At 33.9% G+C, this 27,522-nt stretch overlaps 1 protein-coding gene across 1 annotated transcript; it reads left to right on the top strand.

Moving 5' to 3' along the window:
- The first annotated feature begins 16,885 nt into the window (after window positions 1–16,885).
- On the top strand, window positions 16,886–22,880 carry LOC102594455 (vacuolar amino acid transporter 1-like). Its single transcript, XM_006350104.2, has 3 exons — window positions 16,886–17,171; window positions 21,622–22,229; window positions 22,307–22,880. The coding sequence occupies exons 1-3, from the start codon at window positions 17,042–17,044 to the stop codon at window positions 22,823–22,825; spliced, it is 1,257 nt and encodes a 418-aa protein (XP_006350166.1). The 5' UTR covers window positions 16,886–17,041; the 3' UTR covers window positions 22,826–22,880.
- The last annotated feature ends 4,642 nt before the right edge of the window (window positions 22,881–27,522 follow it).

Raw genomic sequence — 27,522 nt, 5'->3', positions numbered from 1 at the left:
TTTTGCTCTTAACTCCTAATTTTCAGCAAGGTAATCAATCATAGCCAACTCAATTTTTATCTTCATCTCAGCCTCATGGTCTATTGGTTCTTTTACAGATCTCTCTGGCCTAACTAGTAGCAGAGGTTGTTGCTCAAGCCAATTGGAGTATTCTGGGTAAGTTTCTCATGTGTGTCATTCTTTAACCATCGTTCCAATTCCCATGACTAAACAACCATCCCAAATTTTTTGGGCCAATCCTTCAGGAAGGGGGTCCTCTGGTCCAACTTCGAACACAAAATCTTTCATATCCTCTGTGATAGGTAGAACTTGATGCCTGCCTAACTGACGTAAAACCCACAGCGGTACATATGGTTGCACACCCCTAATACCCATCAACAATAAAAAAAAAGGCGAACAGATGACATGTGTATGACTTCTACCCAAGGGAACCAAGGATAATTCCAAGTGATCTTATCTTCCATTAGCGAGCAAAAATGTTCAACCAAAGCATTGACCCCTTTCGGACACCTATATTTCTCCACCCTTTTGGCATGACTTGTAATGTAATCGTTTCGATCCTGAATATACCTTGCTATCGTAGGAGGTCGATAAAGATGTTCTACTATCCATAGTTGAAGCAATATGTTGCATCCCTCGAAGAAACGTTTCCCTTTCTGGCAAACAGTCAGAGCACGGTAGATATCAGCCAAAATCATGGGGACGATGGTATAATTATTTTTCTCAATTAATACATTCACTACCCCGGTCAAAAGGATGTTAATATTTCCTCCTCTCCTTGGAAAAACCATTGTTCCCAAAAAAGCTACCATAAAAGCAAAACGTCTATGCTTTTTTCATGTTTCAAAACTTCCCTTATTGTTAAGTTTCCTTCCAAATTTCTAGAATCCGTTTTCTTTTTCATACCTATCATATAAAAATTCTAATGAGATCCAACCTTTGTCTAATGATTCTTCCTTCGCTTTGCAAATGTTCAAGTGTTGAAAAAATTTATTGATGGATATGCCCCTTGGGGCTATATGCCTTTGGTGGTGTAACCTCACTCTGAATCCGGTAAAGCCAGCTATTTCCTCCAAGGTTGGGGGCATTTCAAAATTTGAGAAACTGAAAACATTGTTGGTGGGATCCCAAAAGGACAACAGTGCTTCGATCACATCTCTCTTAGGTTCCACTTGCATGATTCTAGTCAAGAAACTCAAATATTTGAATAGTATGCCTTGTTCTATCAACCCCGTGTCATTCCACCATGCCCACAACTACAAGGGAGTACAATCTACAACCTGAAGTGGTACATTCGAGTCTCTTTTCCTTTTCTGACACTTTCCACGATTGGGATGAACCATGTTGTGCCTATGGAAAAAGATGTAGGGTCAAGAAACGCTCATATTTACGATGCTTAATTTATGGACCTCTTATATTTGGGAAAAGGGAAAAAAATGTGTTAAACTTATATAAAATGACGCAAAGTATTTTTCCAAATAAAGACTTTAAGAAAAGGGAAAATAAGCACTTATATTTATAAAGTGAATACATTTTGAATGTTTATCACTTGAAAAATCAGACTTGGAGCACATGTGGCCAATAAATATCTAATTTATTTGAAAATTTCTTTTGATAAAGAACTTATATTTCCTTAAGCAAGTGTTTATTCTATGAGTTTGATTGCAAAATATTTTCTAGTAAATGTACTTTTAAAATCAAGGCTTAAATAATAATTTCATCTGAATCTATTATTATGAGTGACTATCATGAATTTTAATTACTATTACTTGTAAATAGATCAAAGAAACGTTGAAGAGGACATACTCTTAACAAAACTCTGAGCCAATATAACGAGTGATATATATGGCTTATCAAAGAATTTTTGTGTAAAATAAGAAAAAATAAAATTTTTGAAATTGACTTTGCCAAAAACTATTGGACATTCTAACCTATTATTAGGGATATATTGGTAGGCACTCCTACATATTATATGGTACTTTTATTTTGAGAAATAAATAGCTATATTATTAGGGATATATATATATGGATATTAAAGAATTTATTTTAGAGGGAACCTAAAGCCGATCAAGAATCGAGGTCTTCCACATGATATTTTTTTTTTACAAGTAGCACATAAAATGCACATGTTGGTCAAGAAGAGGGTCTCATATCCTAGACGTACCCAACCCCTGTGTCGAGTCTCACTAAGTCAAATGCAAATTATACAAATAAGCGGAACCTACTAGGGATACGCAGGTCTATGTTTCAGTTTTACTAGGTTCGACCCTGAAGGAGATAGGTATCTAGACTGGCTTACCCGAGTGGACAACTCGAGCCAGGGAGGGGCAACTTATCGGTAGCAGCGCTACTCCGACTTCATTGCTAGTCCAACTCTGCCCAACATGTGTGACTAAAATCCTTCATTGGGTGCCCAGACACTCCAGTTTTATCTCAAAAGAAGGTGGGATGCATAACTGCATTCCCTACTACCCTATTTTTAGAGACTCAGATGGTGCGCGAGAAGACAATTATTTACAATTCAACAATATCAAAGCGATAAATGAGCATAAAGTAGCACCTTAGGTCATCAAAACAATATATCCAATGAAATAATATAATAAAATCAAGTAAAGTCAATATAATAAAGCTCGAATTCTGATTATATCCCCAGCACAGTCGCCAGAGATGTCACACCCCTTTTTGCGCACGGAATGGTATTTCCACTTTAAGTGACGGTATTGACTAGGAATTATTTTTAATTTTTAGAGTCGCCACTTATAATTGAGTTATGGTGTTCCAAGTCACATTTTTTTTTAATCCCTAACCAAAAGAAATGACTCTATATTTTGGTCTACGAACTAGAAATTCAGGTAAAGAATTTTGTTGACCGAGGGGAAGGTATTAGGCATCCCTCGAGTCTCGTGCTTCTAGCACGGTCACTTTTATTGACTTATACTTATGCTAAATTATTATTATTTTGGATACATTATTATAGGCCATGGTTTGCTTATTTTTAATTTGTTGAATTTTATTAGTCTGAACCTATATGCGTAACCGCATTCTTGGTTTTGACATTTAGAGGCATAACTGTCTTTTTCTTTTGAGTATCAGTTTGCACCTCTTGGTTTGAATTAATAAAAATTAATTATTAAAACAATTTGGCCAAGGTGCGTAACTGCATCCTTGAGTTTTTAACTATCTCAAAAAGATGTGAAACCACATTCTTAATTGAGATGAAATTTAATTACTATTGTTACATGAACTAACAAAGATAAAAAAAAAAAATTAATACATAATGAGTTATTCTTATAATGGTTGTCAATATACTACATTAAAAATATTTCCTTAAATATTAGAATAAATAGTTTGAACATTTTAAAGATCTTCATTGTTTAGCGATATGTAAGATTCAAATAATTCTATTTCAACATTACGATATCAAAATTAAACACACATAAAGTTTGAGCAATTTCATAACATTGAAGTCAAGTCTTATATAATCATGAAATAAAACTATAAAAAATTAAATTAAATTGAGTGTTACCTCTTGTGAAAATTATTCACGAAAAGAAAATAATCCTAATAAGGAACCACGAACTCAAAATCAAGAAAGCAAACCTCGAATTCAACATTTGTTTGTGAGTGGAGGAAAAAAAATAATGCAAGGGTAATTTTTCTTTTTCTTCTTGAATTTATTTGCTGCCCAGATGAAGGGGTGTATAAATATGTGGAAATTGGAGTTTAATGGTATTTGGTGTTGGGTGGGTATGTTGTGAATTCATTTTTTTAGCTTATGCGTGTGTCTGTTGTGTCTTCTTTTATTTGCTGATTTTCTTCTTCTTTCTTTTATTGTTGGTGTGCGTGTGTGTCGTGCCTAGGAGTAGTGTCCGTGTATGTATCGGTTTCTTTTTTTCCTTTTCTTTGTAATATTATAATTAATGAACACATAAAGGCCCCTTTTTAGAGAAAATAAATAAATAAATAAAAGTAAAAACAAAATACAAGATTATCTTCAGTATTTATACTAAATTTAAACTAGCATTATGTCCATGTCATATAAAATAATAGGAACCTTTTGTTATTGGATGACAAAAATAAATGATATCAATAAATGCATTTTTGCTAATGAAGGATGATTTACTTAATCAATTTTGAGTTATGCTCGTACAAATAATACAAGTATATATTAATTAAGCAATTAAATTCATAAGAATTTCTGAGTCATGTCTTGGCTTAATAAGGTAGAACGAATAAAGAAAAATATTGGATCCTAGCCAAGCAAAAGCAACTATATGTTATACTACGTTTTACTCGATCTAAATTTAACAATATAAGCGTTCAAATATATTTCAATATTATAGCATTAATAATATTAATGGGTTAAACACATATGAAATTTGAACAACTTCCATATATGGGATTCAATTCTTGCACAATCATGACATAAAATTATACAAAAATAGAATATAAATAAATGTTACCTCTTGTAAAAATTAGGTCACGAAAAGAAAGGACCAACAATCAGGAGCCACGAACTTGAAACCGCGAAAATAGACTACGAGATCTTCAATCACAAGGTGCAAAAGTACGATGTATATATTGTTTGCCGAGATTAGTGCATATATCTCTGTGTGTGTGTTTTTCCTTTTTTGCCTATGTGTTCTATATATATGATATATTTTCCTATGTGGGTCCTATTTTGTTGTTGTAGTGTGCATGTAAATAAGAGTGGGGGAGGGGGTTGTATCGTGTGGGGTGTGGACTGTGGAGGAAAACGTGAGGGAGTGGGAGTGTGGGGTGGGTTTTGTTAGATTATTTAGGTTATTTTTATGTTAGTTTTAGTTTTATTAACTATACATATAAATAATAAATTATAATAAAATATCAACTAATTAAACCAATATTAAAAAATTATAACTGAAATTTTAAAACTCTACCCCTTTCATATAATTCTTAGGCACAAAAATAGAAACTGATTTTTATATATTTATTTATTTTTCTAACAATCTTTGACTCATTCCTGCATGTTTTATGATATTAAAGCAAAACAAAATCACATACTACTTTGTTTTAATCACAATTATAATAATGTAAAAATACTTTAAAAGATTATTATCAAAGAAAAAATATTTTTTTTAAAATGTCCAACAAGTTTAATATATTGAAAATATCTTTTCTTTTTGTTATTTTCAAATCTTTTAAAATAAACTTACTAAAATAAGACAAAAATCAAAATATCTAACTTAACCTAAAATAAATATTTAAGGAATAAAAACTAGTGTAAAGCCTTATGTTCGATCAAAAATTACGTGTCTACACTGCTTATCCACCAACAACTTCAAAAGAGTTGGATATGTATCTGGAAATTGAATAATGCAGAGGTAATTTCTTGGATCCTAAATTAGATACATGTTGATATAGCTATGAGACTTAGACCATTTAGTTTTTCTTTAGAGATGTGAGAATTAAAATTCGATGTTACATAAGGGTAATTGTGTTGTTCAATAGTGCTAAACATTCATGGGTAGGCTAGGTCATCTTCAATGACACTAATCTTCTTTCCATCTAATAACATCGGTTCATAGAATCTCATTTCAGTCTCATATATGTGCATAACTAAACAATTCAATACCTTAGACTATTCTCTCTTTTGAGCAGAATTATGGCAAATAGATCCGACCCATAATCTCTTTTTTCAAGCAAACCACACACATCAAATCTAAATTGCAAGTATCAATCTAATTACCCACTCCAATCAATCTCTTTCGAGCATCAATCGGAGACCGGAAATAGGATTCAAATTGCAGCCTTAACCCATAAGTTAACCCCATGCTAATTAGCCCAAAACTTTGGGGTTTTAGCAACCCATCACAATAAAATACAATATCCACTACATTACATCAACACTCAACCCCATATTGCACCCCTTACACTTTGGAGTTTTAGCCACTCATCACAAAATGTAAAAAAATAAATATACCTTTCATGAAAGTAGCCACCATGGGTGATATGAAATTAAGTAATTATAAGCAACACTCACTTTTATTTCAACTTCAAATTGTAACTTTCAAGAGTAAAGTTGAAAACCCCAAAACTAAAGATGTTCTTCACAAGGTAAAATATTTCTCTCTCTTGAAAGGATAACTCTCAGCTAAAGACTAACTGAAAATTTCCTTCCAGAAACTCTTCTATGAGAAACTCCCTTTTTCTCTCTCCTTTGGGCTATTTATAATTTTTCAAAATTTGTCCCAAAATTCACTATGTGACCAGTTCAGCGACGTTAGTCAGACTCGCCAACCTAATTTGGTGGATCATCGTTTGCTTCTTATCTCGCATTTCTCTTGCTTTAGGCTCCATGTGTTTAAACCTCATTTGGCGAGCTCATTTGAGTTTGTCTTTCACATTTAGCAAATCACCGAGTACCACCTTTATTTACCCTTTAAGCCTTCACTTTTCCTCCAAGTCATATCGCCTTTGGTGATGGTCATCATGTTCGCCCTTTGAGTTCGGCGAGTTGTCTTTCCTCTTTAAGTTTGCTGATCTGCCTCAATTAATTCAAGTGTTCAGCACTGTAACTTTGGGCGAGGTCGTGCCAATTGGTGATGAGTAGTAGATTTGCACTCATTTAAGGTCCATTTAGCTCAATAATTAGTATGCTCAATGCCTAAATTTGTCCTATTCTGATAGAATGTTGATGATTTGCAGCTATGAAGGAAAATGGACAAGGCAAGGACTGATGTTTGAAAGAATGGCTAAAAATACAAAAAGAAGTGCAAAGTAAACATTGTGGATCGCCTAACACGAAGGGCGGATCACCAACTGAGCAGGATCTCACCCTAATTGATAGTGCATAACATTTGTGTCTATCAAAGAAAGTTGGTGGAATCCAGTAGAGACGGCGATGCGCTTAATGTGAACAGCGATCCTGATGTATATCGCCCAAAGTGACAGTGTGCAAAGAAAACATTTAATGCTTGAAAGGTGAACCCAGGTGGTACTCGACGATTCGCCAAACTTGATAGGTTGACTCAATCGAGTTCGCCAACTGAGGTTCAAATACTCCAAGCCTAGAACATGATAATGCAAGCTGAGGAGAGAAGGGTGATTCACCGAGCAGGTTTGGCGAGCCTGACTAATGTCATCGAGTCAGTCGTAAAGTAGATTTTGGGCCAAATTTGTTAAAGTATAAATAGCCCAAAGGATACAATTTTTAGAGAGTTCAAAATATAACTTAGAAGTTCTCTTTAGAGAGTTGAAGAGAGTCTAAGAACACTTTACCTTTGAAGAACAATTTTCTAGCTTTTAGGGTTTTACAATTTGGAGTTTGAATTTGATAAATTGAAGTTGAATCTAAAGTGGGTTTGTTCTTAATTGCTTGATTTCATTTTACCCGTGATTACTTTCATGAAAGGTATAATTTCTTTACTTTTTGTGATGGGTGGCTAAATCCTCATGATCTAGGGGGTACTCAAATGGGGTTTGGTGTTGATTTAATGTAGTGAGTATTGTGTTATGATCTATTTTGTTGCTATTCATACAAGAATTTGGTCTAATTACCATGGGGTTAACTCAAGGGTTAAAGTTGCAAACTTAAATCCTACTTTCGATTTTCGGTTGATGCTCGAAAGAGTTTGATTGGAATGGGTAATTAGTTCAATACTAGCAATTTTGGTTTGATGCATGTAACTTGCTTGAAAGAGAGGTTATGGGTCGAATCTATTTGCCTTTTTCTTGAAAGAAAGAATAGAATAAGGTATTGGGTTGTTTAAGATTGATATATATATATGAGACCGAAAAAAGATTCTATGCATAGATTCTTTGAGATCGAAAGATGATTAGAGTCAATGAAGATGACTTAAATTATTCATGAATGTTCATCACTATAGAGAAACACAATTACCCTTATGTGATATCGATTTCCAATCTCCGCACCCCTAGATTTTTTGTTCACTCTTGATTTCATCTAATTTTTTAGTTTAATTACGGTAATTGATAACCAAAACTTTATATTAAGTTGTGGTATCATCCACCCACTTGTTCTTACTATTACAAATGAGCTAAATTAAAATCCAAATTTCTTGATAAGGAATTCTCTATGATATACCATTCCCTATGGGATTCGACCCTAACTCTTCATTGGTTATTTTACTGACTACAATTGCTCACTCTTTTAGTTGGTTTTGGAGGGTGATTTGAGTTTTTTCAATAATGGTGCTACTGCCGGGGAGTGGTGGTTGACAATTCTAATTAAGAAATAAGATTTTAACCTTGTTTATTTGTAGTCTATTTGTTGTTTGGTGATATTATTGGCTAATTTGCAGGTTGACAAAATCAGTGACCACGGAAGTGACAATAATAGTCACTACGGTTAAAACGACAACATGGGTGATTTAAATGACATGCCCATTAATGTCATTAAAACTACGGGAGCAATTCAGATACCTCTTACAATCGGTAAGAGTGTGTTTCAAATCACCAGACTATGATACAATTGCTCCAGATAAAAGGAATTTTCGGGGGTCTATCTCATGAGGATCCCCATGAACACCTTCGGAATTTCAAGGAGGTATGTGAACCATTTGTGTTCAAGAATATCTCTCAAGAATACATAATGTTAAGGTTATTCTCGTTCTCCTTAAGGAGAGAGGCTACAAGATGAATTTCAGAGTTGCCAAATGATTTCATCATTTCGTGGGAATAGCTAAATGATGCCTTCTTGGAGAGATTCTTTCCACCCTCGAAGATAGTTAAACTTCGTTTCCAAATCCAAAATTTCAAGTGGATTGGAGGTGAGCCTTCGTATGATACATGGTTGAGGTTCAAGAAGTTGCTCTTTCAATATCCAACGCATGGCGTTACAGACAATTTGGTGTTGCAGTACTTCTATTGCAGCCTTGATTTAGTCAATAAAGGTGCGGCTAATCAATTATTTCATGGTGGATTAAGCAGATAACCACATGATGTAGATGCTTTGTTGCTTGATTATATGACTAAGGTTAACCGAGCATGACATATAAGAGAGGACCAAGTGCCTACTATAAAAGTGGGTTTAACCAAAGAACAAGTCGATAAGGACCATGAAAGAGATGGAAACATGGACAAAATGATAACCTAAATCTATTTATATTCTTAACATGTCATGGGAAGTGAAATCAAGTCGGTAAATGCGGTTGGAACCAATAGTGGGCAGTGATCGATTGATGCCAAATTTAAGGCATTATACAATAAGGAAGTTCAATACTTAGGAAATCAAGTGGGGCGTTCTCAAACCAATTATCAACGACAAGGTGGGAACCAAGGTTGGAACAAAGATAGAGTTGGTGGTTGGAAAATCTGGCGGGGTGGAAATTAGAGAAATAGGGAGATGGAAAAAGATAGGTATGTGCCTCCCCATGATCGTCCACTCCCAAAGGAACCTACTGGGCCAGAAGGGAGCAAGAATGAAGACATGCTTGGAAATATCTACAACAAAGTTGAAGGGTATGATAAGGTGTTGAAGGAATCGAGAAATGACTTCTCCACTCTATCGCAGACACTGACTTCTCACTCAGTTTCCATTAAGCAGTTGAAGACCCAACTGGGTCAAATTGTCACTCATTTCAATCCAAGGCGAAAGGGAACATTTCCTAGTGACACCATCCCGAACCCTAAAAATGATTGTTAAGTTTGAGCAATATGTCGTGCCACGACATTAAATAAGGTGCTTCTTGGGAGGAAACCAAGTCTTTACTTTTGTTTTTATTTCTTTCAAATAATGTGTGTTATGAGTGTATGTTGAGAAGAGGTTGAAAGATTGACAAAGAAAGAATAAGCGATACCAAGACCTAAATGGCGATGCACCGAAGGCAGTGTGCGGACTCATTCTTGTCCGCCTTTTGAGCTTGAATAGATGAAAAATTGTACTGTCAAAATCGGCGATCAGAACACCAAGAGGAGACTCACCAAAGTTCGCTACGCGAACTTTATTAGTAAGTCTGCCAAATCAACCTTCAGGTTTGGTGTTTCTTCAAGCATGTTCTGCGAGCTTAAACTCCAATTAGCGATTCACCGAACATGTTTGCCGACATTAGTCGAGATCGTCGAACGAACCGGATATAAAAAGGCCAAGGGTCTTCTCAAAATTCAAAAATCAAAACCTTTGAGATTTGAGAGCCTTTCGATTTCTTTCTCTTGCTTTGTATATTTTGAGTGTTTTGTGAGTATTTACTTGGAGTTTGTGTGAACCCAATCCCGATTCCTCATTTTTCTCAATTATTTTCAACATTTAGGCTGGGTTTTGTGGATTGTCCGTTACCCTATATACTAACAAACATACACGTGTCATAATCTTATCCACCAATCCGACATTAATTAAATATCGGATCGATGAATAAGATTGCGCCATGTGTCCCTATTTAGTCTTCTGTTAGAGTAAAGGGCATATATGCTCTAATTTTTTTACGACAGGGGCACCAATGTCCCAAAAGTATGACGGAGGATATTTTCATACAATTTATGATAGTTCGGGGGTATATTTGTCCTTTTTCCCTTAATTAATTAATAAATTATAACTTTTAGTTTAATGCGATGGACGACATCACTACCGATAATAAATAATTAAATATTAATTATGTATATATTTGACATAGAAATGCACCAGAAAATGACGAACAGAGAGTCATTGTCCGTCATTTTTTCTAAAACAAATTAAAAAATTAAAATAGCAGGTGACGTTGTCCATCTTTTTTTACTTTGTAGTTTTTAAGCTCTTTTTAGTAGTGGTACCTTCTTGTTGGGTGCATGTGTATTTTCAGGTTGTTTGATGCTGGCTACAAGCGGAAGAGGATTCCAAGATCTTTCATTTGATATCTTATAGGTTTCCTAACTCATCTTGTGCTAAAAGTTATGGTCATTTCAAGTTGACCCAAAACTTTAAAAGAACGTAGGAATGACTTGAATGAACTCTCTTCTAAAACCCTAAGCGTATTTGGATTTATGAAAATTGACTGAAATCAGATTTGTCCCCAAAATATTACTAAAATTCGTTTTAAGTTGATTGGGTAAGGAAAAGACCAAAATACCCCTCATATTTTTGGGTAACTTTCCTTAATTGAACAACCCAAATTCAAACGGGCATATCTCCCTCATACGAGCTCAAAAATTAGCAAGCTTAACAGAGTTGGAAAGAGGATTACAAGACCTTTCATTTGATATCTTATGGGTCTTCTAACTCATGTTGTACTGAAAGTTATGATCGTTTGAAGTTGACCCAAAACTTAAAAGAACCTAGGAGTGACTTGAAGGAATTCTCTTTAGTTCTTTTTGGAACTCAAGGTGCTACATCTAGCGACCCTGAAACTTAAGAAAATTTTAAATTCCTCGATAAAATCTTACTCACAACAAAGAATGATTTGAGTCTTAGTTCAAAAAATTTCCGAGGTGTTACATTATCTCCCTCTTGGGATCATTCGTCCTCGAATGACGGTTGGACTGGTTATGGAACATAGTTACTCTCACTATCTCTTCTGACTCATGAACTTTCCTACTAACACAGGCTGAATTGATTCGTACCAAGAGTTGGGACCTTTCTATAGCACCTAAATCAAGAACGATGCTATTGTGAACATAGTCACACTCTCTCTGAAGTTACCTTATCTGAAACAAAGGAGATATGGGCATGAAGTAAGAATAGGAATACCATGCCTGGGGTAATATGACTACTAAATATTAAGTTTAGCAACACTCCTCAACTACGCTCTTCTTCCCTTATACCATACCTCATTGGTTGCAACTCATAGTTCCCTCAAGGGTACATGACTTCTTTTACCAAAGCCAGAGTCTAAGGACACGCTCTTACTATATTCAAGCTTAACCCAAATCCTAAGGTTCGGGTTCTATACCTCTCTATAGTGAGTCTCATCCAAATAACATTACTATTTACCACCTTATTTAATCAACATTGGGATCATATCAAGAACTACCTCATGTTTAACAACACATTCAAACTTAGTATTCTAACAACTCCATGGACTCTTACTAACTAACTCCCTAAGAAGTTCTCATTTTGTCATCATCCCTGCCATACCAATTAGAATTTCCCGCAGTACTACTCAAAACAAACTAAGGGCTCTCATTTAACTATTTCTCATAGTAAAACCTCATCCTCCTCTTCCTCCTTATTTATAACGTTGGATGAAATTATCACACCATCATTATCACGATAAGAACATTAACCTTCTTCTTCTAACATCACTCCACTACTAAAAGATCTCTGAATATCTCGCATACTCTTTTGAGCTCATTACTATCTTATTCTCAACACTTGACTTGATTTCTCATCTTATCATCTCCCCCTTAGGTCTAAAGCTGACACTTGGAAGCTATGGACCTATTCCATCATCTCTAAACTGGTCTACATCCCCTTTTTACAACTTAAGTACTATTTTCTCATTTATTATACCTCATTACTTAATCGGTTCTATAACCTTTGGAACATCATGATCTACTTCTATTCAACACATTTATTTAGCCTCATCTAACACGATGGCACATCGACATCAACTCTATTATGGTTAAAATATACTCTATCTCATCATGACTAGTAACAATTCCTTTTTCCTCTATCAAGAAATCTCTACAACATTATTATTACTTATTTCACTCATAAAGGAACTCATCACTTATAACTAAGTGGGTGCATGATTGAAATAACATAATCTTCCCCATCACTATCTCTCTTTCATAGATTACTGAACCTCTACATACTTTCCTCTAACTCTGGGCACATTCACTACTGCTCATAATTTCATAACTCATGCTACCTTTTTGGATGAGAATACTACCCAAGATCTAAACATAGTTCCTCATGAGGATCTTAGCTGAAACAAGGCTTAGAGAAGAGAGTACAACTCCCTTTTAGCTTGAACGCACGATTCATATGAACATGAGCGTATTTATTTGAAACTCAACACTTAACTCACTCTAGGGATTCTCTCAAGCCCCTCTGGAGTCTCATGACTTCTTCAAGATTTTGCTAAAAGTAACTTATTGATAAAAAACTGACTTTGCTTTTCAACCACCGCTAGTATGAGGGGTAGTCGAATGGATATGAGAACACACGATTTAGAATAAGTCTCTATGACATAGTTCTATTGCACAATTAAGAGTATGAAGAAAGGACAACTTTTCTTAAATGTCTGTAGTCCCTCATTTATAGAAGTGGGGCCCTCACAACCATAAACAAGACCTTACTGACACGACTTCATAGACACCCTAGGACACTTGAATTCAAATCTCTGATACCAAGTTTCTCACGACCCGAGCCTACACCTTGGACGTGGCCGGCACTTGAGAACCATTGTTGGTTCCCGAGCGAACCCTCATCCTGGCTGGCTACAAGCGGAAGATTAACTCAAGCATACATAAGCTTAAAAACTGAATTTTGATCAATAACTCAAATACTCAATCTTTAAAAAGATACGAAAACTACTCAATAGATAAACTTAGAGTTTGTAAAAAAAACCTAAAGAAGATACATACCAAAAACTACTCGACTTTGTCTATCTATGAAACCCCTACTATTACAAAAGGATATCGAGACAAGACCCACGAAATCTCAAAACTACTAACTGTAAGATAAATGTGAAGTCCTCTAGAATATAAAAAGGCTCACCAAAGCTGGCTGGAATATAATGTGACCTCAACGAAGCGCCTGTTGATGATCCTGAATACCTGTATATGCATCATGAAATGATGCAGGCCAAATGGGTCAGTCAAGGAATGTACGAGCATGAAAGTGGAATTCTAAAGCATAAACATAAGCTTGAACTTGATAAAAAGGAAACATACTTACCTCTTATCAACTCACCCAACTAAACTCAACTCAAGAATAAGATACTCAACTCAATGATTAGATACTCAAATCAAAGATATGATACTCAACTCAAGATACTCAACTCTGGATACTCAAATCAAGATAAAACAATAATAAAAGATGTAATGTATGGAAAGCTTTTAAAACAGTAGATAGCAACTCAATGTATTGAAGAATACAATAACAACTAAATTTGTATATAAAAATGCAATATAACTCTGTGGGAGATTCTCTAACCGACAACCATCACTATGAGCTATGTGATGATACAACGTCTCGCCCACCCTGCAGAACTGTCCTATACCTTGTCGGGGTATAGAACTCCTCAACTAAGTGGATCCACTAGTCTATGCTAAAAAACATTAATGAATCATCTAAAAAGTATGACCATTTCTACCCATGTTGGCTACATGGTTTATGGAGATTTTGAGTTATTTGAACTCGTCCCCATATCGATGCTCAATACTACTCCCAAAATGTAACTAGACTATTTGTTTAAAAACATAACTCTTTCTGTGGTTTGAAATTATTACTCAAAATATTTCTCTTAAAAGAGATGGTACTAAAACTGCTCATGAAAACTCTTTTGGAAATCAGTGTTTCCTTTCATCTTAAATGTGAAAACATTTACTCTTGGGAATACTTAGTTCCCATACATCATTTTAAAGAAAATGAACTCAACTCTACTCTGATCTTCCTCAAACTCATATGATCAAGTCTTAAAACAAGTTTTAAAACAATTTGTAAAAAGACTTCTTAAAATAGGGTTCATGCCGAATTATGGACGTGAACGACTCAATTCAAAGTTTTCAATAACCATGCATAAAACTCAATACTTGGAACTCAACAACTCCAGAACTCAAGGAGTCAATGATACTACTTATCTCAAGAATGCTCGACTCGGAGGGTTCATGCGAAATTATGGGCATGAACTACTCAACTCAAGGGTTCAATGATACTTCTCATCTCAAGACTGCTTGACTCATAGGGTTCATTCACAATTATGGGCATGAACTACTCAACTTAAGGACCTTCATGGGTAACATGTAGTAGTCCCAATGATTAGGAATATAATCCCAAAATGATTAGGAACTCAACACTCAAGACATAAAACTTGAAGATACTACTCCTCTCAAAGATACTCAACTGATGGAGTTGACCGACTCGACTCAAGGGTCTAAATAACATTATGGAACTCAGGTATACGACTCTTCTCATTCTTATACTTACTTCCTCAAAACTTAGCTCAAATCGACAGTTGATCTCAAAGGATTCACAATTGAACTCAAAGACTTTCTTGAACTTTTACTCTTAACTCTTTCTTGAATTTGAATTATGAATTCAAGAGTTATGATTCATGATATGAAGGATCTCAATAACAATATAGCAATTCGATAATTAGGAATAGAACTTTTAAAATGAACATGAACTCAAGAACTCAAAATCAACTTATCTCAAGAATACTCAAATCTAAGGAAAGTGTCCTAAATTACTCTTTTACTGATCTCAAAGTAGATGTAAGGCGTGAGGACAAACCAGTCCAACACTATGATAGCCTTACATACCTGGAACTGGAAGAACAAGGTTCTTGAAGAATCTTGAAAAATCGTGAGGAAGAACTTGATTAGAAGCCTTGAAACCCTAACTTGAAGGTAAACGATCAAGAAAACCTTTCTTGAGATTCTTGAATTAGTTTCTTGAAATCTCTATGACCAAGAATTATGATTTTTCATTAGTGATTAATAATTGTATGGAGGAATTTGAGTTGAAAAGAATAGAATTCTTGGAGAAAGACTTACCTTGAAGAAGAATCTTGAAAAAGATTGAAAGAATCTTGAATGGAGTCTTCTACTTTGATTTTTCCTTAGGGTTTTGCCCTAGGATTTGAGAGAGAAGAGAATGATGGATTAAAAGATAAAATCTGATTGTTTTGAGCCTTTTATTAGTCAAGAAATTCGTTTAGGATTCTTGGAGGTTAAAAGTCAAAAAGGACCCTTTTTAATGTTTTTCCGTTGGCTAATTCGTAACAACACTGTATCAGGTTACTAAAATGGTCATAACTTTTAATAAGAAATTGGATTGATGCGAAATTTGTGGCGTTGGAAAGTAGATTCAAATACCTTTAATTTGATAGGTTATGGGCACGTAACTGTTTATATTCTAAGATATATGATCGTTTGAAGTTGACCCAAGTAGAATTTTACATCAAAACTTAATCGATAAGGAAACTTCAAGAACACTTATCAAGAAATCATCAAGAAATTAAATTGCTCAATATTTATGGATAGATTCGCAAAAGAAACTCATGAGTGGCATGTGGATGAACAAACCCAACACTATGGAATCCGATAATAATTAATAAGGGTAAAAATGGAAAGTTATGTCTAATTTATGTCTTAATCTTTTTTCTTTTTTTTCTTAAAGGGTGTGAAACACCTCAACAATTCAATTAATTTGAAAGAGAGCGAGTAATTTTTTTTAGCCAATAGGGTCCATAGAAAAATTTCATACATTTTATTGAAATAAATACGTTCGGTTAGGCTAAAAGATCAAAATGAACACATTTTGTCATATATATTAACAATCATTTCAATGAAGTGAAATATATTAAGGACCAAAATAAAGAATTACCAATGACCATTTTGGTCATTTTCTCAAAGACATTTACCCTATTTTTTGTCAAAAGAAATCCCCAAGAATTAAAGCAAGGATATTAGTCTTTTGAGCTTCTTTCGTTTGGCATTTTGATGGAAGAATACTTCCACCCTTCTCCTCACTTTCTTTTTCCTTTTTCTTTTATTACTCTAGATTATATTTCTCTATTATCCCATTATTTTGATATTTTAGTCTAAAAAAAATGAATTTGATTAATCTACTAACCTTCAATCCCATTATCGTTAGAAAATATTTTTTTTCGATTAAAAAATAAAATAAAAATAACTTAACCACTAGCTACCATCAGATTTAAATAAATGTATAAGAAACGTGTATAGTAGTATTTATTAATTAAGTAGTGAACCTCCAACCTCATTATCTCCTCACTTTTTGTCAAATCTAAGAACGTGTCATTTGCTAAAGTCGTTGGTGTCATTTGCTAAAGTCGTTGGTGTCATTTGCTACTCTATTATTATTATTATAAATAAATAGAGTGACATATAATTAATTGTATTGGTGTTGTTTGTATAGTGTGTAGTGAAAAAAGATCGAATGGAGAGAAAATACGAGAGTGAGAAATTTGTTTCTTTGCCCCTCCTGTTGGGTGGATCTGATGAAACTGATCAGACTGGAAAAACCTCTTTTATCAAAACCACTTTTCACGGACTCAATGCTCTATCAGGTTCTTTTCTTCTCACTTTCCAATTATGCATTAATCTTAGCATCTTCATCCAAACTCCTCTCCCATTTCCTTCTAAATTTACTCTATTCTTCACCAAAAAAACCCTCTCTCCACACCCAATTTCATAAATAATGCAAGATTTGTAGTATTTAAAACAAATCATAAATATTTGTGTTATTAAAAATTATTGTTACTAAATATATCAGTTTCTTCCTGTCTAAGTAAACTGGAAATTGTTTCACGTAAATGGGGAATCAATGTTTCAAATTGAATAGCTCTCTTGGAAAATAAAACGGAAAAAGTTCAAATATAGCATCTAGCTTTCAGTTTTGAGAAAAGATTTATTTATGTCCCTCTTTAAAAATTTGGGTTATCGATGTTATTTTTGTTTGAAACAAAATTCATTCATTTACATCATTATTCAAAGTTCGATTAAGTTTTTTTCCCTTTATTCAATATTTTGAAAAATCTACAGTTGTCTTCTTATAAAAAATCAAATTATTCTCTTTTTTTTTAATCTTTTTAAGATTTCGTCACTATATTGAAGAACAGTAACACTAATTTAAAATTATTATATAAAGTTATTAAAATTTTGAACAAAATTTTATTATTATAATTTGATATTATATTTTTCGTTAAAAATTTACATTATTGATATTCTTACTTCATAACCTTAACCTATAAATATGACAATCTTTCTTTGAAATTATATATAACAAATCATTAAAAAAAAAATTGTGATTCCTATTTAAAAAACTAAACTTTAAAGAAAAATATATATAATGATAATTTTCTTAAAATTTGGCTTTACACTCTCAATCCATCTTATTGAGTATATATCCTGCTTGGACAACTCATTGGACATTCTTTGGCAAAATACCATCATCCCAACTGGATCACTCATAGTCTGTCCCCTCCAGTGATAAGTGGTCCAGTATTATCTTGTAAGATGATTAATGTTGTGTGGCTGTCTCCATTTATGTAACGATGTTTGATTGAATATGATGTTTATAAATTCTGTTAGTAAATCACCTTGCAGACCAACTTAATTGATTGTTTTAGATTCAATTAATTATAAATAAAAGGAAAAAAGTTTAAGTATGCAATCAAATTTTGAGAAAAAAAAGTTCATTTATGTCGTTCATTAAACGTTTGGCTTATTTATTTTATTTTCGTTTAAGAAAAGAAAAAGTTCATTCAAACTGAGTGGTAAAAAAGGGATAATGCTAAATTGCTAGAAAATTTGGCCAGAAATTTAAAAAGTTCTATAATATCTTTTTTAATTTAAAATAAACTGGTCTTTTTTTCATTTTTTAATTAAAAAATATTAAAGTTGAAAGGATAAAAATATTTTAAAAAATAAAATAACATAGATAAAATACCATTCTGACCAAAAGAATTTTTCCTTAAAAAAGTATGCCGACTTTATCTCATTAATGTCTTTTTACTGTTTAGATCTTCCATCTTTTCTTTTTGTAGAAGAGGTCATCATCTGTCTTTATTGTTATATAACTAGAGCTGTCATAAGACATACAAAAATTGATAAATCGAATGAATCTTTCTTTAGTGGTTTATTAGTTTGAATTATTGATTTAACGATTTTTAAACAATTATCCAACAAAAACATTTAACTATCAATTTAATTTTCTATTTTTAAATTTTAGTTAATGTTCAAAACGATAATTCAATAAGATAATATTGAAAAAAGAATTATTTATTCCAAATTATATTATAATAATGGTTTGACAAAAGAGGTTGCCTAAATGGTAATCAGTCTCCACCCGCTATTCTATGGTTGAAGAGCAAAAAGGTAGGAGTTCTTCGAATGATTGAAAATAATATTTCCTTTGTTTCAATTTATATAGCATAAATTAAATTTCGAGAGCAAAATAACTTAAGTTTAATCGTGATTTTGAGCATTAAATCTTTAAATTTTTTGATTTTTTTTTATTTGATTTAAAATTACGTAAAATAGTACTCCCTCCGTTTCACAAAGAATGACCTCCTTTCCTTTTTAGTCAGTTTAAAAAAGAATGACCTCTTTCCTTTTTTGGTAACATTTTACTTTTTGCTTTCCACGTGGCATGTTTAAGACCACAAGATTAAGGACAATTTTGTACATTTGACATAACTTTAATTTAGGACCACAAGATTCAAAAGTCTTCTTTATTTACTTAAACTCCGTGTCAAGTCAAATCAGGTCATTCTTTGTAAAACGGAGGGAGTACTATATATCATAATAAATGATAATTCAAAATATTTTAAAGATGAATGAAAATATTATGATCAATGAAGACTGTTTGAATTTTGATATCCTAAAGGTGCTATATAAATTGAGACTTAAAAAAGTAATAATAACAATATTGGGTTCAGTACTCCACAGTTTTCCACCATTGAAAACATATTGTAAAATGTAAATTCTATAAAGCACCACCATCTTGGTTTGGGGTTCTTTATTCAGTCAAATTTTAGAGTCATTTTGGCTTCAATGATTTCTATTTTTATTTTCCTCTTCATCATCAATTAATACAATTTCTTAGATATTTTATTTAATATAAGAGAAAATAGTTAAATGTAAGTGTATTTTACTCTTTTTTGAGAGAGCAAAATCAATAACAAACATTAAAATTTTATTCAATCAATTTAAAATCTAAGATCCAAGACAAACATAGACACATTTCCTCATCAATAACCATCTTGAAATCTACCATGTCAATCGATACACCAAAATTTTAGAGAGCAATTCTACAATCAAGAACACTATGAATCCAAAATCTTTCAAATCAATGCAAATTTAAGCTTCAATAATCTTAATATAGTTACACTCAATTGATTTTCTTCAATAACCCGCAATATTATTTGTAATTGCTTGCAAATTTTGTTAACTAATTTCTCTCAGGTTTGAAGCTCAAGGACCATCAAACAAGTTTTACAAATCTTATTTCAAGTTTCAGACAACCAATTTAGTAGATAAATTTAATTTCAGCTCCAAATAATATTCCTCAACTTATATATAGTAGATCAAACTATTTTTCACTTCAAAATAGATTTGAATCTATTGAAACATATGAAAATATTGGTTTCTTATTTAGTGGTAAATTGAGATCATTACATGATGAGAATTTAAAAAAAACATTGTCTTAACTTTGAACTTTCTTAACACATAATAGTTATTCTGATATTAATGATTTAGATTTATATTTTAAAAGTTTTAAGAGAAATAATACAAATAGAAGATAATGATCTAATGAAAATACTCAATCGAATAAAAAAAATTGATTCTTTTCCAAATGCACATATTACTTATAGGATAATGTTAACAGTTACTGTAATCGTTGCCTCAGTCGAAAGAAGTTTTTCGAAATTAAAATTGATTAAATCTTATTTAAGATCAACAATATCTCAAGAGATATTGAATGGATTAACTATATTATCAATTGAAAAGGAATTATTAAAACAAATCGATTATACAACAACAAGTAATGGCTTCACATCTAAAAATTAGAAAAGTAGATTTTAAATAAAAGTATATATGATGAAAAAAATAAAATATTAGGGTCCCTTTCTTAAGTTTTGCTTTAGGCCCCCAATCTTGTTGAGTCGACCCTGTTGCTCTCAATTAAAAATTTAGATCCAAAAGTTTTATATGAAAGTTTGTCGATTTTTATGGAGTTCCAACGATCTTCATATCCAAAGTTTTATGAACTTAGTCAACCCAGTGTTTTTGCTTCAAACAATTAGCAACCAACATTATTCAATCAATTTAAAATCCAAGATCCAAGACAAACATAGAAAAATTTCAATGTTTTGATCCCTTCAATGGAGTTTTAAATTAGTAAGCTAATAAAAACGTTTTTAATAAAATATTCACATGCCAAATGCATGAGCTTCATTAGTCAACATAGATGTGATTGTTGCTTTGTAAGGATGTATAATAATTATAATTTTAAATAATTTAGAAGGGGGATAGGATCCGTGAAATTAAAGTGTATAGTGACAAATTTATATATAAATAGGGGACATTTGACTATTTTCTCTTTTATCTAACTTCATAAAATAAAGTATGTTTTGTTTTAGATGGCTGGACATGTGGTTCATTTCCTTGTTTAAATTATCATTGTTCATATGGCTTGTAGTTTATATTTTGATGCATGATTTTCTTTTATGACATCATGCTGCCTATTTTTATTTTTTTGTGAGCAATAAATACCCTCCGAAGACCGTGTATATATGAATAAATAAAAATATGAGAAAAACGATCAAGTAGAGTTTTTTTATCGGTTAAATTAACCAAAAATCGATAACAATTATTTTATTGGGGTTGTTATTAGATCGATAAGCAATAAGCATGTTTAAAAATCATTAATGGATAAACCAAACGAACCAACCAATAAGCATGATGAATATATATATTTATGTAAATATAACGTATATGTTTCTTTGTTTTCAGGGGTAGGAATTTTGTCAACTCCATATGCTCTATCTTCAGGAGGGTGGTTAAGCATGGTTCTTCTTCTTCTTATTGCATGTGCAACCTTTTACACATCAATATTAATAAAGAGATGTATGGATTTTGATCCAACTATAACAAGTTATCCTGACATTGGAGATCGTGCATTTGGAACATCAGGAAGAATATTAGTGTCGATATTTATGACTCTAGAGCTTTACTTGGTAGCAACCGGTTTTCTAATTCTTGCAGGGGACAACTTGCACAATTTGTTGCCAGATGTGAACTTTGAATTTTGGGGACTCGGAATTGGTGGGAAACAAAGCTTTGTCTTGATTGTTGCTCTCCTCATATTGCCAACCGTATTGTTAAAGAAGATGAGTATCCTTGCATATGTATCAGCCTCTGCAGTTTTAGCGTCTCTCGTGATTATTGGTTCAATTTTCTGGGCAGCAACATATGATGGTATTGGCTTTCATAAAAGTGGAGTAGTTGTGAATTGGGGAGGAATCCCTACATCTTTCAGCTTATATGCCTTCTGTTACTGTGCCCATCCTGTTTTCCCAACTTTGTACACTTCAATGAATAAGCAGAAGCAATTCTCCAAGGTAACGAATTATTTTGACCAACTCGTCCATTCGACACATCAAAATTCCTGACCTCTACATATATGCATCAATTACAGGTAATGCTCCTATGCTTTTTGTTCGCTACCATAACGTATGCATCAATTGCAGCTATGGGGTACTCCATGTTTGGCTCAGAGGTTGAATCACAAATTACGTTGAATCTTCCAACTGGTAATTTTAGCTCAAAATTGGCTATATACACTACCTTGATCAATCCAATAGCCAAGTATTCATTAATGATGACACCAGTGATCAACAGACTCGAGGAACGTTTTCAATCTAACAGTAATAAGGAATCATCATTTAGCCCCGCCATCAGGATCACCCTGGTAATAAGCAGTGTGATTGTAGCCTTGACTATACCCTTCTTTGGTTATCTCATGTCACTAGTTGGAGCATTTCTTAGTGTCACAGCTTCAGTTTTGCTACCATGTTTGTGCTACTTGAAGATTTCAGGCACTTACAGGAAGCTGGGATTTGAGTTGGTCATAATAGGGTTGATAGTACTAATGGGAATACTAATCCTAGTTACTGGTACATACACATCTTTGATAGAGATAATACGACATCTTTAAAACGTTGTATTTTATCATTTTAATACTCACTTGTATATGTTTTGGCTTTACTAATGAAAAGTACATCACATGTTACAGATAATAATTTAACTTAGCAAATTCTTGATCATACACTAAAAAATAGGAACTAACCAGTAGTGGTTAAACATGGGTAAAACACTGAAAACATATCCTACTAATATAACTAAAACAGTAAGCAGAAAATAAAAAAAATTGACCAAGTAAATCTTAATTTCACTAATACTAAACAACAGGACCATAATAAGATTCTGTACTCGGTTGATTCTTGAAGAATTAGTCAACACTTCCCCTTTCTTCAAAATCACATACTCCCATTTGTAGCCTGAAGAAGTCATGCTTGTTGCACGGAAACAGTTTCGTAAGAACATCAGCAACCTGGTCATTTGTGCCACAAAATTTCAATGAGATTATTCCAGCAGTAACAAGATTGCGGATGAAGTGATAACTAATGTCGATGTGCTTGGTTCTACGGTGAAAAGCAGGTTTCTTTGTCATAGCAATCGATGCCTTGTTGTCACACCAAATTTCAGTTGGACCAATCTGCTCTTGTTGAAAATCCACTAACAATTTCCTTAACCAGACAACTTGACAACCTGCTGAAGTTGCAGCCATGTATTCTGGCTCCGAAGATGAAAAAACTACTGTATCTTGTTTCTTTGAGCTCCAAGAGATTGCTCCAGAACCAAGACTAAAAGCATTCCCAGATATGCTCCTTCGACTCTCCAAGCTACCTGCCCAATCACTATCAGTGAAACCAATTCATCTGAAATCTGATACTTTTGAGTACCAAATTCCGTAGCTTGTTGTGCCATTAACATATCGCAGGATCCTTTTGGATGCACCCAGGTGTTGCTTTGAAGGACTATGCATGAACCTTGAGATTAAACTGGCGGACAATGCTATATCGGGCCTTGTGTGTGATAAGTAGTTTAGACCACCAACTAGGCTCCTAAAATAAGAAACATTTGTTGCACCTGTACCATCATCCAGTACCAACTTCTCATTCATATTCATGGGTGTGTGAGATGGATTACAGTTCAGCATGTTGAACCTCTGTAAAAGTTCAGTAGCATATTTTCTTTGCGAAATGAAAATTCCATCCAAACCTTGTCTCACCTCAAGCCCAAGAAAATAATGCAGCATACCCAAGTCGGACATCTCAAATTTGCTCATCATGCAACTCTTAAATTAAGAAACAATAGATTCATAAGAGCCCATATATATAATATCATTGACATAGAGACAGACCACCAAAAAATCACCATTACCTCGTTTTTTCACAGAAAGTGTAGGTTCATTATAACTTCTTTTGTACTGTAGCTCTTGAAAAAGGGAATCAATTTTGCTATACCATGCTCGTGGAACTTGCTTTAGACCATACAATGCCTTCTTCAATCAGTATACCTTGCTCTTTCCTTTAGTAGAGATGAAGCCTTCAGGTTGGGAGACATATACTTCTTCATGTAACTTGCCATTTAGAAAGACAGACTTAACATCAAATTGGTGCACCGGCCAACCAAGTTGAGCAGCCAAGGCTAGAGTAGTTCTAACCGTTTCAAAGCGAGCAACTGGTGAGAATGTTTCTTCAAAGTTGATGCCTTGTTGCTGGGAATATCCTTTTGCAACAAGTCGAGCTTTATGCCTTTTGACACTTCCATCAACATTGTACTTCATTTTGAAAATCCAGTTTAGCCCGATAACATTCTTCCCTTTAGGAAAATCAACCAATTCCCAGGTTTGGTTTTTCTGAATGCCCTGAATCTCTTCAATCATTGCATTCAGCCATTCAGGTTGCTTTGCAGCTTCTTCGTAACATGTTGGTTCAACAACTAATAAGGAAATACTGCAAGATGCATAAGCATCTTTCAACGACTAAAACTTTATTGGTGGCGTTTCGCTGGATGAAGCTGAAGATGTAGAATGGGATCTTGTTGGATTAGAATCATTGCTACTGCAGCCATGAGAAGAAAGATTAGTATCGCTGCTGGAAGGAGAGGAAGGGCCAGAACCTGTTGATTCAAGAATCGTACTATGCTCTCCTTCTGATTGAGCCAGAATATGGACTATTACCTTCCATTAAAAAAAAAAAAAAATGAAAAATGTTAAGATATTCTTAATGATATTCGGGAACGAACAAAAACATAAAAAGAAAATTTATTTCGTTTGCATTTTATTCAACGAGACCGAAAACATAGAGATGGAAAGAGATGGATTTTGCCCAGCTTCAAAACCGTACGTGGAGCTTCCGCCGATCGTATACTGAGGTGCTCCCCGCCGGTTGTTGGAACGACGCGAGCCGGGCCGGGTCTCGATTCAGAAAGATGAAGGGCTGAATCTTCTTTCTCGCCATTCCACTCCCAGGCTGCTTCTTCGTTAAATGTAACATTCCTGCTGATATTCACTTTGCGACTAGTAGGATTATATAGTCTATATGCTTTGGAATGAGGACTATAACCAATGAAAATGCATTTCTCAAATTTTTCATCTAGTTTATAACGTATATTAACCAAAGAATAGGCTATACAACCAAAGACTTTCAAGTGGCTTACTCGTGGTTTATGTCCCGTCCATGTTTCATATGGAGTTCGACCCAAAATAGATTTTGTTGGATAAATATTCAATAGGTAGACAGTTGCAACCACTGCTTCTCCCAAAAAATGAATAGGAAGTCCCCTTTCATTAAGTAGGCTTCTGGCCATTTCAACCACAGTGCGATTTTTCCGCTCGGCGACTCCATTTTGCTGTGTCGAGTACGGTGTTGTAAGCTCCTTGTGAATTCCATTCTCATCACAAAATAGATTACAATCATTAGATAAAAATTCACCACCACGATCTGTGCGAATAGCTTTTATTTTGCAGCCTGTTTGCTTCTCTACAAGAGCCTTGAATTTCCTGAAATTCTCAAAAGCTTCAAATTTGAATTTTAGAAAGTAAGCCCAGCTCATACGGCTATAATCATCAGTAAATAGAAGAAAATAGCGACTCCCACCAAGTGACTAAGTCTTCATCGGTCCACACAAGTCATCATGTACAAGCTCAAGACAACTGCTAGCCCTCCAAGACATTCCTATAGGGAAAGATCTACTTTGTTTTCTGAATATGCACCCTTCACATAACACAATCTCACCCACTTTTAGTAAACCAACCACCATTTTCTTTCTAGTCAACAGTTTCAGCCCATTAATATTCAAATGACCATATTGAAGATGCCAAAGTTGAGCTTCATGAACACCTTTAGCAACTAACACATTCTTAACAATATCTGAAACATTAAGGGGAAACATATTGTTCTGAGTCATAGGCACAATTGCAACAGCTTGACCACATTTCTTGTCACTAACAATACACGAGTCATTATCAAACAAAACAGAACAACTATTCACCATCAATTGTCTAACACTCAGCAAATTGTAAGCCAAATTAGGAACGAATTGCACATCACAAATAAGTTTAGAATTACCCTGCATTGTTTTGATGGCTATGGTACCTCTGCCTTCAACTCATACTTGCTTGTCATCACCGAGTCAAACTTCACCTTTTTTCGACTCATCAAGATCTCTAAATAGAGACTTTGTACCAGACATATGATTCGAGCATCCACTATTAATAATCCAAACACCATCAGAATTGTCTGTAATTGAAGAATGAGCCATGAACAACTTACTTTCATCCTCAACTTTCTCAGAGAAATTGGCATGCTTCTGCTCATCTCTTTGCTTGGTCCAACAATATGCTTCAGTGTGGCCGGACTTCTTGAAATACCAACATTGCAAGTTACTCTTAGGCTGACGTGACTCACTAAATTGTCCTCTGCCTCTGCTACTGCCTCGAGCTCTCCCAGGACATCCAACTCTACCTCTACAAGAGAAATTTGAGGATTTTTCTTTGGAGAAAGATGGCTCCTCTTTCACCTGGGAAGTCTTTTCTTCAACCTTCTCATGTGACCTGTTTATCCTATCTTCATGAGCTAACAAAGAACCCTTTGTCTAAAAAAAAAAGAGCTAACAAAGAACCCATTAATTCATCAAATGTATAATTAGATAAATCCTTGGATTCTTCGATAGCAGCAACCACATGCTCAAACTTATTTGTTGCTACAACAGTTTAATCATTAATTTTCTCTCCATAAGACTTCATGAGATTAACAATTGTAGAGACTCTAGACATATAGTCTTGCACAGATTCACCATTTTTCATACTCAAAGTTTCGAAATCACGACCCAAAGTTTGCAATTTAACAGGAATTACCTTTTTATCTCACATATACTCCAGTTGCAAAATTTCCCAAGTTTCATTGGATGTCTCCGCTGGTGAAATTCTGGGGAAGATATCATCATGAAGGGCTTGTTGAAATAGGAACAACGCCTTCGAATCTTTCCTGCGATTTTCTTGGAGTTGTTGTGAGTGGCCTTCATCCAGGAATGGAAATCCATTCTCCACCAAGTTCCATAGCTCTTGAGACTTAAAAAGAGTCTTCATCTTAAGACTCCAAAAATGATAATTCACCCCTTTAAAAATTGGAAGAGGCTGAGAGTTTGAATTGGTGTTTACTACCAATTTTATGGATTTCTCTCGTGTTTTTTACAATCTCTCTTTCTCACTCTCTCTTTGACTCCCAGATTAACAAACCAGGCTTCTCGGATACCAAATTGTTAGAAAAAAGAAAAGTAAAAGAA

Source organism: Solanum tuberosum, unplaced genomic scaffold (genome assembly GCF_000226075.1).
Source record: "Solanum tuberosum cultivar DM 1-3 516 R44 unplaced genomic scaffold, SolTub_3.0 scf00109, whole genome shotgun sequence".
In the NCBI taxonomy this organism is placed as follows: domain Eukaryota; kingdom Viridiplantae; phylum Streptophyta; class Magnoliopsida; order Solanales; family Solanaceae; genus Solanum; species Solanum tuberosum.
Note: the sequence above shows the minus strand (reverse complement) of the source record. Positions and strands in the feature narration are given on the sequence as shown.

What these genes read in the sequence shown, in the direction of transcription:
- LOC102594455 (XM_006350104.2), top strand. Translation starts at nt 17,042, where the DNA reads ATGGAGAGAAAATACGAGAGTGAGAAATTTGTTTCTTTGCCCCTCCTG. An exon ending in CGGACTCAATGCTCTATCAG is followed by an intron (nt 17,172 to 21,621) that starts GTTCTTTTCTTC and finishes CTTTGTTTTCAG; the next exon opens with GGGTAGGAATTTTGTCAACT. An exon ending in AGCAGAAGCAATTCTCCAAG is followed by an intron (nt 22,230 to 22,306) that starts GTAACGAATTAT and finishes CATCAATTACAG; the next exon opens with GTAATGCTCCTATGCTTTTT.